Source organism: Scyliorhinus canicula, chromosome 8 (assembly GCF_902713615.1).
Source record: "Scyliorhinus canicula chromosome 8, sScyCan1.1, whole genome shotgun sequence".
Taxonomy (NCBI): domain Eukaryota; kingdom Metazoa; phylum Chordata; class Chondrichthyes; order Carcharhiniformes; family Scyliorhinidae; genus Scyliorhinus; species Scyliorhinus canicula.
Window position 1 is genome coordinate 65,226,806 of NC_052153.1, and position 12,486 is coordinate 65,239,291.

The 12,486-nt window shown below is 49.5% G+C and overlaps 1 protein-coding gene across 4 annotated transcripts in view; it reads right to left on the reverse strand.

Moving 5' to 3' along the window:
• Positions 1 to 12,486, reverse strand: part of dmrt1 (doublesex and mab-3 related transcription factor 1) — a 168,420-nt gene that overhangs the window by 71,264 nt on the left and 84,670 nt on the right. For 3 of the 4 annotated variants that reach the window (XR_005461581.1, XM_038804679.1, XM_038804681.1), the window contains exon 3: positions 120 to 406. Coding sequence is in view for 3 of the 4 variants with exons in the window: in XM_038804679.1 (XP_038660607.1) it covers positions 120 to 406 (287 nt within the window). In the remaining variant the exon portion in view is untranslated. The remainder of the gene's footprint in view (positions 1 to 119; positions 407 to 12,486) is intronic. The other variant, XM_038804680.1, reaches the window with a different exon arrangement.

The following is a 12,486-nucleotide window of genomic DNA, read 5'->3' on the forward strand; positions in this document are numbered from 1 at the left end:
TTCTTCTATTATTACAATTGCCGACTTATTCATAAGTTTATAAGTTCTAATACTTATTTACACTCATTAGCAAAATGACAATAAAATATTTTTTCACAAGGAATCAATGTCCATCCTACCTGCCACTGGTTTCCTGTCTGACCAGACACTAGTGATGCAGAGAGGCCCCGAAGGCTGTTTTTCACAGTTGTCCCTCCCAGTGTGGAACTGACGTCAGAAGCAGGTGAATCTCCTGCCACCGCCACCTGGTACTGGGGATAGTTGTATAAATTGTTGTAGTAAGCTGGATAGAGAGATGGCTGATAAAAGTTGCTGTAGTAGGAAGAGTCCACTACCAGATCTGGGGTAGCCTCCAGGTGCCCTCTGCTGGTTATGGAAGGGATATCCTGGAGATGCAAACGCCCCTCTGCAAAAGAAAAGTATGAACGTACTTACAATTATGCACATTTGCCAGTTTTAAGCGATATTCATGTCTAAATAAGATTTTAAACTCACAGATAACTCAATGTATATTCATAATATATACTGTTCAAAACAATATTTTGTGTTACGAGCAGGCAAATGTTTAAAATAAAATAACATATGTTTAAAATAAAAAGTTTTAAGTCCTCTGTAAAACAGATGAAAATTAAGCAACATACCCTCATTAATTGTTATTTAACCAGATTTTATTTTTCTGAACAAAAACAACAATATGCATTTATATAGAGCCTTTGAGAATAGGAGCAGGTCAGGCCACAAAGTCTTTCTTGCCTGCTTTGCCATTCAGTAAGATCGTGGCTGATCTGATCTTGGCCTCTACTCCCAATTTCCCTCCTCAGAAGTTCATAAGATATAGGAGCAGAATTAGGCCATTTGGCCCATCAACTCTGCTCCGCCATTCGATCAGGGCCGATCTGATCCTGGCCTTAACTCCACCATCCTGCCCGTTCTCCATGATCCTTCAACACATGACCAATTAAAAATCTGTCTAACTCCTCCTTAAACTTACTCACTGTCCCAGCATCTACTGCAGCTGGGGTAGCGAATTCCATAGATTAACAATCCTTTGGGAGAAGTAGTTTTTCCTCAACTCCGTTTTAAATTTACTACCCCTTATTCTAAAATTATGACCTCTTGTTGTAGAATGTCCCAGAAGTGGAAGCATCAGCTACACTTTGGGATATCTATCTCAATCCTATATTCAATGGCTCAGCCACTACAGTTGCATGGGTAGAGAATACCAAAGATTTGCAACCCTCTGAGAAGAAATTCCTCCTCATCTTGGGCATAAATTAGTTGTCCCATTATTTTTCTCTAGGGATAGTGATTATTTTAAGTTATTAGCTCCCTTTTGTCCACTCACTTCTACTATTATTGGGATGCTTTAAAACTCTTCTACCACAAAGTCGTACAAAATATTTGTCCAAGTTCCATTCACTCCCTAGTTTCCTATGTTTGTTCCCCATTACCATCCTCTAACGGAACAACGCCTATTTCAGCTACTCTCTTCCTTTTTATCTACTTGTAGAAGCTCTTATGGTTTTTATTTAATTTTTTTGCTAGTTCACGCAATCTACTTTTTTCACTCTTTATTACTCACACAGCTGGGATTTTCCGATCCTGTCAATGGCGACTCTGGCAATATTAGGTCAGATGACCAAAAGTCTGAACAGCGAGAGCAGAACAATGTCAGCAGCGCGGATTCAATTCCCGTACTGGCCTCCCGGAACAGGCAGCAGAATGTGGCGACTAGGGGCTTTTCAGAGTAACTTCATTGAAGCCTACTTGTGACAATAAGCGATTGTTATTATTATTGAGAGAGAGAGAGAGAGGGGGGGGGGGGGGGGGGGGGGGGGAGAGAGAGATGTCAACAGAGGGATGATTAAAATCTACGATGCACAAGAGGCGAGAGTTTGTGCAGCGCTGATATGTTGGGAGGGTTTTGTAGGAAATTACAGAAATAGAGAGGGGCAAGGCCGTTGAGGTGATTTGAAAACAAGTAGAGAAATGTCAGGCTAGCAGCCTGGCAAATTAGAGGCAGCGGAGGGGTAGAGAGAGAGGAGGTGGTGAGGTAGAGTTGGGTGCTCTCAGCATACATATGGAACTTGATGTGAGTTTGGATAACATTGCGGAAGGGCAGCATAGAATCATGTAAATGGGAAGTAAGAAGAAATCCTTCACCAGAGCAAATGTGGAAGTGAGAAAGGAAGGAAATTTGAATATACATTAATTTAATTCCAATGCATAAAGCAGAACTACACATAGGTGTAATTTGCCGAAAGGCCAGGTGTTATATTTTCAGGAATTCAAGCTTCAGAATATGAAAAGCACAAAACATTGTCTAATTTTACTACCCTTTTAACAGCCCTGGGCTGAAGGTGAGGCCATACATTTTCACCAAAACATTCTCATCTTTCAGAAAACTGCAACTGGAGGAGAAAAATGAAGGTCCGGAATAAATCAATTGACCCTGGGGTTATACTGTGCAAGTACTGAATTTTTAAATTATGTCTCAAAACTAGATGGACAGAAAAAAGGCAATACGTTAGCACTGGAATGAAGTCAAGTGCAGAACAAATAATGAAAAGCACTAAATGGCTCTGTTCACCAAGAAAAGCTGTTGAATTACAAATTTTTAAAAATCAGGTAGTTTCAACATTGTAGACAGGGTGTTAATGGATAATTAGGATGGATGGATAACTTGAACAAATAAAATCAGAATTCTGCTGTGTGATGTGTGTCTACTTGCCTGATCTGGTTGCTAGAATACTGCAGCTGAAATCTTGAAAGCTGCTTTACGCACATTGTGTTGTTACCAGGTTACTTTTGAATTATTCATTCTATTGCTGTTGTTGATCCACTAAAGTCACAACTGCAGTTTAACAGGGATGTAGTGTTCTTGTTACCGTGATATTCCTGGCCTTTCATGCTGACCTCTAAGTTAGATAGAGTTAGCCCTGCAAGCATACAATTCCACTGGATATCTGTGCAATGCTTTGTGTTTTCAAGTATTTTGCACAATTGTTGTTTTGATTACACAGTGCTTGCTGGGAGAGTACATGAATACAGAAACGTTTCTTGGTGTGTTTTGCCTGTACTAGACACAATGAAGCTACAAGGGCAGAAGCAAATTGTTTGTTCTTGGTACCTGAGGTTAAATTTGGGCTGCAGAACACAGAGTTCTGGGCTGATAGTCAGCACCCTTGCTAGTCTGTGGGTGGATTATTGTAGCCAGTTTAGCTGGTCCACCTCCTCCTCCAAGAAGGTGGTTTAGCAATCGGGAGATGGAACCAAACTGTGCAAGGTTATAGAGGGAGAATTTCTGTGCAGGGCGTTGAGTGGTAGCGACTATTTTACGGCACAAAAAATTATTTCGCACTCACCAGTGATCAGGAGAACTACTTAGAGCAGGGTTTCCTGGATCCACTCTGTTATGTATCAGAGAATACATCCCTGCTGTTGACGCATCCCGTGATCTGTAGTGACTTCAGCGTCAAATATTAGTTCTCCCCCACCTTAGGTTGTATGAGCAACATCTTCTAATAAAGTTCTCACTGTGTTTGTAAGAAATCCCTGTGTGGCACCTTCGTACCTTTTCTCTTTGCAGCACATTGGGAATGTAACAAATGAGAAAACTGGCAACAGGTATTGTGGCAATAAATTGCTACGGCAAAAAATCGTCTTCAAGGAAAGTGGAGGGGGCAGCACGGCGGCGCAGTGGTTAGCACTGCTGCCTCACGGCGCAGAGGACCTGGATTAAATCCCGGCCTCGGGCCACATTCCATGTGGAGTTTGCACATTCTCCGAGTCTGCGTGGGTCTCACCCCCATAACCCAAAATTTTTATTTTTTTCTTAAATTTAGAGTACCCAATTATTTTTTCCAATTAAGGGGCAATTTAGCGTGGCCAATCCACCTATCCTGCACATCTTTGGGTTGTGGGGGCGAAACCCACGCAGACACGGGGAGAATGTGCAAACTCCACACGGACAGTGACCCAGGGCCGGGATTCGAACCCAGGTCCTCAGCGCCGTAGGCAGCAATGCTAACCACTGTGCCACCATGCTGCCCCCATAACCCAAAATTATGTGCAGGGTAGGTGGATTGCCCAGGTTAAATTGCTCCTTAATGGGGGGGGGGTTACTCTAAATTTATTCTCAAAAAACAAGTGATGTGAAGACAGCATCGCGAGCAGAGAAAAGATACCCGAGACCAGACTCACGCGTCAGGCGAAACAAAAGCTGCCAGCGCTGCAGGTATTTTAGAAAAGCACAACCGTGAATAAGGACAACAGTTCGGAAAATTGTTTGCCGTTGAAGTGAGTAGATTCTAGTCTGCAGGAACCGTGCGTGTAGCGAAGTGAAACGGACCACAGGAACGGGGATTCAAAAGTCTCCCGATTCCGTACAAGTCACTACTTGGGGAAAAAGTCAAACCATAGTCAGGCATAAAGGCAAAAATTCTAGTTGCATTGTGGATTAGGGGACCTCTTGTGTCGTACATCAAAAAGAAATGGAAGGGAGGAAGGTTGGTCGAAGTATAGACCCTCGGAGCCAGTTCCGGAATAGTGGGAAAAACAGGCACCATGGATACATTTGATGAAGACTATGAGACTTGGAACTCGCATGAAGAGAGATTTCAACTTTATCTCAAAGAAAACCAAACACGGAGGACCTAAATGTTGCAACATTTCTCAGTTCAATACGGCGGAAAACTTCTATGCTACTGCAATACTTAGTTCATCTACCAAAGCCGGGGAGAAAAGACCTAAAACAAATGAATGAAGGTAAGAGAAGGGCACTTCTCACCTTGACCGTTGTTAATTGCAGAAAGATTTCAGTTCCAACACCATACTCATGACGAAGGTGAAAGCAATTGGAGGAACTGTGGCAAGAACGGTCATATTGCCAAAGTATGTTGGACATGGCAAACATCACCAACACCCAAGGTAGGGAATGAAAAAACCCACACAGAAACAGATTAGTGGTGTCTATAAGTTAATAGACCAAGTTCAAAACCCCTCAGAGGGCGGCATACCCGAACAACCTCAAGGGCTGAAACTAGGCATCTTGTTGGTGTAGGGCGATCAACAATGTTTCTGGGTATTCCCAAGACTTGATGGGAGCCAAATCCAAACGGAAGTCGATACGGATGCAGCTGTATCATTGATATCTCATACTATTTATAATCAGATGTTGAAGCACCTGCCTTTAAAATCATCAAATGTGATCGTAAGGATGTACACAGAAGTTGTACCATTAAAAGATACAATATGGTAACAGTAGAAGTAAATGGACACACAGCGAAGTTACCTCTTTACGTTGTCCGTGGAAATCTTCTTGCTTTATTTGGTAGAGCTTGGTTCAGAAAATTAAACTCAACGGGGGAGCAGTGAATCAACTAGTGGATTCAAAGAATGACCGACAACAACTTCTGGGTAGACTTCCGGTTGCGGCTATGACTAGCTAAGTCGCACGTTTGGCTGCTCCTGTTAGGAAGGTGTTTTCGGGCCGATTGGAGGGCCCCTAACGGCGCTGGAACGGCAATTCCCGGTGGGGGAAGGTTCCCAGAGGAGAACCCCGTCAAATTTATGGTCGTCACCCGAAGTGGGGCAGGAAAAAAAGCGGCAGCAGCTCCCCGAAAAAAGCGGGGGAAGAAATCCAAAATGGCGGCCGGCGGCGCACCCGAGGACTGGAGGACATGGGCGGCGGAGCAGCAGGCCGCTCTCCTGCGCTTCTTCACGGAGCTGAAAGTGGAGCTGCTGGAGTCGATGAACGCGACGACCACCAGGCTGATGGGGGCACAGGCGACCCAAGAGGCGTCAATTCGGGAGCTGCAGCAGGAGATGACTGTGAGGGAGGAGGAGGCCACGGTCCTCGTGGGAAAGGTGGAGGTGCACGAGGCACTCCACCTGAGATGGCAAAACCGATTGGAGGAGATGGATACCCGCATGAGGCGGAAAAACCTGAGGATCCTGGGCCTGGCAGAAGGGCTGGAGGGGTCGGACCTTCAGGGGTATGTGGCAGAAATGCTGGGCTCACTGATGGGGGCAGGGGCCGTCCCTTCGCCCCTGGAATTGGAGGAGGCCTACAGAGTAATGGCCAGGAAGCCAAGAGCAAACGAACCCCCGAGGGCGGTGCTGGTTCGGTTCCAGCGATTCAGTGACCGGGAGAGGGTGCTGAGGTGGGCCAAGAGAGAGAGGAGCAGCAAATGGGAGAACTCGACGGTGAGGATCTTTCAGGACTGGAGTGCGGAGGTGGCAAAGCGGCGGGCCCGGTTCAACCGGACGAAGGCGGTGCTGCATGCCAGGAGAATTAGATTCGGGATGCTGCAGCCAGCGCGCTTGTGGGTGACCTACAAGGACCAGCACCACTATTTCGAGTCCCCGGAGGAGGCGTGGGCCTTTGTCCAGGAAGAAAAGCTGGACTCGAACTAGAACCAGGGGATACATGGCGGTCGTTGCCGCTCTGGTACTTTAAGCTGGACACGTGGCTTTCTGTTGGCTGGATTTTCACTTGGCCGTATTTTTGGACCCCTTTTGTTCTATATACCAGTTTTTTCTCTCTTTTTCCTGTTATTTATAATGTTATGGTGGGGTGGGGGGGGAGTGCCGGGGGTATGTGTTTCTTGTGGGGTTTTTGGTTGTTTTGTATTTATCGGTGGGAGATCGGGGACGGGGGTGGAACTGAAGATGGAGGGGCGGGGAGGGGCAGGGCGAAAGCGCGGGCTTTCCTCTGGTTTCCCGCGCACGGGGCAGAGGAGGGAGGGGGGTGGGAGTAAGGGGCGTGGTCAGCAATGGCTCCCTTTCCCGCGCTGGAGCGGGGTCAAGGAGGGGTGGTAAGGGGGGGGGGAACGTCCCCCCATGCCGGGAGGAGCCGGAGTGTGGCAGGGGCAGCCGGGTCAGCATAAACCAGCTGACTCACGGAAGTACTATGGAGGGTGCGTCGCGGCTAGGAAGGGTCCTAGCCTGGGGGGGGGAGGGGGGGGGGGGGGGGGGGGGGGGCCACCAGGTTGCTGCTGAAAAGGCCAGGGAGGAGAAGTTGAGGACTGGAGGGGTGGGGGGGGGGGGGGGGGGGGGGGGGGGGGGCGCCATCGCCATGGGGAGCGGGTCAGAAAGGGAGGGCTGACTCGGGGCGAGCAGGTGACAGGATATGGCTAGTCGGCGGGGGGAAAGGGGCGGGCTGCCCTTCGACCCGGCTGATAACTTGGAATGTGAGGGGGCTGAATGGGCCGGTCAAGAGAACGAGAGTAATCTCGCATTTGAAGGGGCTGAAGGCGGATGTAGCAATGCTACAAGAGACCCATTTGAAGGTGGCGGACCAGGTCCGCCTGAGAAGGGGGTGGGTGGGACAAGTGTTCCACTCAGGACTGGACGTAAAGAACCGGGGGGGTGGCGATCCTGGTAGGGAAGAGGGTGTCGTTCGTGGCGGCGGAGGTGGTGGCGGATAAAGAGGGTAGATATGTCATGGTGAAGGGTAGGCTGCAGGGGGAGAAAGTGGTGATGGTTAACGTGTATGCCCCGAACTGGGACGACGCTGGCTTCATGAGGCGCCTACTGGGCCTCATTCCGGACCTGGAGGCAGGGGGCCTGATCATGGGGGGGGACTTCAACACAGTGCTGGACCCCGTGTTGGACAGATCGAGTTCAAGGACGAGTAGGAGGCCGGCAGCGGCAGAAGTGTTAAAGGGGTTTATGGAGCAGATGGGAGGGGTGGACCCCTGGAGGTTTGGGAGGCCGAGGGCGAGGGAGTATTCCTTTTTCTCCCATGTCCACAGAGTCTATTCTAGAATTGACTTTTTTGTATTAAGCAGGGGACTGATCCCGAAAGTACGGGAAGTGGAGTACTCGGCCATAGCGGTCTCAGACCACGCGCCACACTGGGTAGATTTGGAAATGGGAGAGGTGCGAGACCAGCGTCCGCTGTGGCGTCTGGATGTGGGGTTGCTGGCGGATGAGGAGGTGTGTAAGAGGGTCTGGAAGAGCATTGAGAGATATCTGGACATTAATGACACGGGGGAGGTGCAGGTGGGGATGGTATGGGAGGCCCTGAAGGCGGTGATCCGGGGGGAGCTGATCTCCATACGGGCACATAGGGAAAGGAGGGAGAGACAGGAGAGGGAGAGGCTGGTGGGGGAGCTTCTGGACGTGGATAGGAAATATGCGGAGGCACCAGAGGAGGGGCTGCTGGGGGAACGGCGTAGTTTGCAGGCTAAGTTTGACCTGTTGACCACCAGAAAGGCGGAGGCACAGTGGAGAAGGGCGCAGGGCGCGATTTATGAGTATGGGGAGAAGGCGAGTAGGATGCTGGCGCATCAGCTCCGCAAGCGGGATACGGCTAGAGAAATTGGGGGAGTGAGGGAGAGGGGTGGGAACATAGTGCAGAAGGGGCCAGAAGTAAATGGGGTTTTCAGAGACTTCTATAAGGAGCTGTATCGGTCAGAGCCGCCGACGAGGGGAGGGGGGATGGAGTGCTTCTTGAACAAACTGAGGTTCCCCAAGGTCCAAGAGGAGCTGGTAGAGGGGCTGGGGGCGCAGATAGGGTTAGAGGAGCTAGTCAAGGGGATTGGGCATATGCAGTCGGGGAAGGCGCCGGGGCCAGACGGGTTCCCGGTGGAATTTTACAAAAAATATGCGGATCTGGTGGGCCCTGTGCTGGTGCGAGCCTTCAACGAGGCATGGGAGGGGAGGGCTCTGCCCCCGACAATGTCGCAGGCACTGATCTCTCTGATCTTGAAGCGGGACAAGGACCCCGTGCAGTGTGGGTCATATAGGCCTATCTCGCTCCTAAATGTGGACGCCAAGCTGCTGGCAAAGATCCTGGCTACCAGGATAGAGGATTGTGTGCCAGGGGTGATACACGAGTACCAGACGGGTTTTGTGAAAGGGCGGCAGCTTAATACGAACGTGCGGAGACTGCTAAACGTCATCATGATGCCGGCAGTGGAGGGGGAGGCGGAGATAGTGGTGGCATTGGACGCGGAGAAAGCATTTGATAGGGTGGAGTGGAAGTACCTGTGGGAGACGCTGGAACGGTTTGGATTTGGGGAGGGATTTATTAAATGGGTGAAGCTGCTCTATTCGGCCCCGACGGCAAGTGTAGTGACGAATGGTAGGAGATCGGAGTATTTTGGGCTCCACCGGGGGACCAGACAGGGACCTTGTCCCCCCTGCTCTTCGCACTGGCAATTGAACCGTTGGCGATGGCACTGAGGGGCTCAGGGGGGTGGAGAGGGCTGACAAGGGGCGGGGAGGAGCACCGGGTATCGCTATTCGCGGACGACCTAATGCTATACGTGGCAGACCCAGAAGGGGGAATGCCGGAGGTGATGGAACTGCTAGCAGAGTTTGGGGACTTTTCGGGGTACAAACTAAACTTGGGCAAGAGTGAGGTATTTGTGATACACCCAGGGGACCAGGAAGAGGGAATCGGGAGACTCCCGTTGAAGAGAGCAGGAAAGAGTTTTAGATATTTAGGGGTGCAGGTGGCTAGGAACTGGGGGACTCTCCACAAGTTGAACTTCACTAGGCTGGTGGAACAGATGGAGGAGGAATTTAAAAGGTGGGACATGGTGCCGCTGTCGCTGGCGGGTAGAGTGCAGTCCGTTAAAATGACGGTCCTCCCAAGGTTTTTGTTTTTATTTCAGTGCTTGCCCATCTTCCTCCCTAGGGCCTTCTTCAAAAAGGTGACGAGCAGCATCATGAGCTACGTGTGGGCGCATGGCACCCCAAGGGTGAGGAGGGTCTTCTTGGAGCGGAGTAGGGAGAGTGGGGGGCTGGCATTACCCAACCTTTCGGGGTATTACTGGGCGGCTAATGTGTCGATGGTGCGTAAGTGGATGATGGAAGGGGAGGGGGCAGCTTGGAAACGAATGGAGAGGGCGTCCTGTGGCAACATAAGCCTGGGGGCCCTAGTAACGGCGCCATGGCCGCTCCCTCCCACGAGGTACACTACGAGCCCGGTGGTGGCGGCCACCCTCAAGATCTGGGGGCAGTGGAGGCGACACAGGGGGGAAGTGGGAGGTCTGATGGAGGCACCGTTAAGAGGGAACCATAGATTCACCCCGGGGAACATGGACGGGGGATTTCAGAGCTGGCACAGGGTGGGCATCAGGCAGCTGAAGGATCTGTTTGTAGATGGGAGGTTTGCGAGCCTGAGAGAGCTGGAGGAGAAATTCGGGCTCCCCCCGGGAAACGTGTTTCGACATTTGCAGGTGAAGGCATTTGCTAGCCGCCAGGTGGAAGGGTTCCCCTTGCTCCCCAGCAGGGGGGCGAGCGATAGGGTGCTATCGGGGGTCTGGGTCGGAGGGGGGAGGATATCGGACATATACAAAGTGATGCAGGAGGCTGAGGAGGCATCAGTAGAGGAGCTGAAAGACAAGTGGGAAGGGGAGCTGGGAGAGCAGATAGAGGATGGGACATGGGCTGATGCCCTGGAGAGGGTTAATTCTTCATCCTCGTGTGCGAGGCTTAGCCTCATTCAATTTAAGGTGCTACATAGAGCCCATATGACGGGGACAAGGATGAGTCGGTTCTTTGGGGGTGAGGACAGATGTGTCAGGTGTTCGGGAAGTCCAGCGAACCATGTCCATATGTTTTGGGCATGTCCGGCACTGGAGGAGTTCTGGAAGGGGGTGGCAAGGACGGTGTCGAGGGTGGTGGGATCCAGGGTCAAACCAGGATGGGGGCTAGCGATCTTTGGGGTTGGGGTGGAGCCGGGGGTACAGGAGGCGAGAGAGGCCGGAATACTGGCCTTTGCGTCCCTAGTTGCGCGAAGAAGGATACTGATACAGTGGAAGGACGCGAGGCCTCCAAGCGTGGAAACTTGGATTAATGACATGGCAAGCTTTATCCAGTTGGAAAGGTCAAATTCGCCCTGAGAGGGTCGGTACAAGGGTTCTTCAGGCGGGGTGGCAGCCCTTCCTCGACTTTTTGGCTCAAAGATAGGGTGCAGAGGTCGCAGCAGCAGCAACCCGGGGGGGGGGGGGGGGGGGGGGGGAGTGGCAACAACGGGTGCGGGTGGGTTATTTAAGGTTGTAATGCGGACAAATTTGTTCGCAGTTCATGTTTGATGTTAATTGTTGCTTTGTTTGTTTTTTGGTTTTTTTTGGGGGGGGGGGAGGGACAGCGCGCGCGGGGGGGTCGGGCGGGGGGGGGGATATCTGTTAAGAGGGAATATTGTGTAATAGTCTATGGTTAGGGTGGGTAAATATTCTCATGTAAAAAATCTCTTCAATAAAAATTATTTTAAAAAAAAAACAACTTCTGGGTAAGGATGAAACGGTGTTTGAAGACTCACTGAGCTCAATAACAGGAATTAAAATCAAGAGAAACAGTACAACGAAAATCTCTCAAAGCTAGAACCATACCATATGCCATCAAGTCAAACGTCGAAGAAGAACGAGAAAGACTAGTCCAAACAGGCGTCACTGAACCAGCTGCTACAAGTTATTGGGCTACACCAATAGTTCCTGTTTTGAAACATGATGGCTCAGTAAGAATACGTGGAGATTTTAAAACAACTATTTACTCGATATTGTACTCATATCATTATTCATCGCCATCAATTGAAGGCTTATTTGTTGGACTTTCTGGAGGGCAGAAATATAGGCATATTTCCAAATGAATGTGGTTGCAAAATCACAGCTTTTACTCACTATCGTGACGCATTAAGGTCTGTTCCATTACCAAAGACTTCCATTTGGAATAACATCTGCTCCTGCTCTTTTTCAGGGGTCCATGGATCAAATTCGGATTGGGCTAAATAGGGTGCAATGTTATCTAGATGACATTCTCATCACTGGTTCAAGTGAACAAGAACACTTGAAAGCTGCAGTGAAATGTCTACAAAATCATAATCTCATAGCTAAAAGGGAAAAGTTCAACTCTTTCAGCACATTTGTAAACTACCTATCATCGATAAAGATGGCTTCACAAGGAGCCAAAAAAGATGACAACGATCCTGGAACTACCGCGTCCTCAAAATGTGACACACTGAGGTTGTTTCTGGAATTAATCAATTATTATGGGAAATTCACTTTGAATTGAGCAACATGATTGAAGACTTTACATACTTTGTTATGTGCCAAACAGGTATGACACTGGTCAGAAGAATGCAAAATATGTACAAAGAGGTAAAAGAACCCTGAAAGAAGTCATATCTATTAGTTCACCACAAACCCAAGCTGAAGTTACAATTTGCTTACGATGTGCCACCCTATAGGGTTGCTGCAGCTGTCTCACACATTATGCCTTGAGGAAAGGACCGACCAATAGCATTTGCTTCACAAATTCTTACTAGCACAGAAACAAATTACGCTCAGTTAGGAAAAGAAGCGCCAAGCATCATATTTGTAGGAAAAAGGTTTCACCGCTATCTTTATGGACGTCATTTTGCTCTCGATGGATCACTGACCCTTGGTGGCAATCTTTGGACCGTATAAAGGTATCCATTCTTCAGCAGCTAGTAGGTTGCAAAGATGGTCTTTGATGTTATCGGCATACACG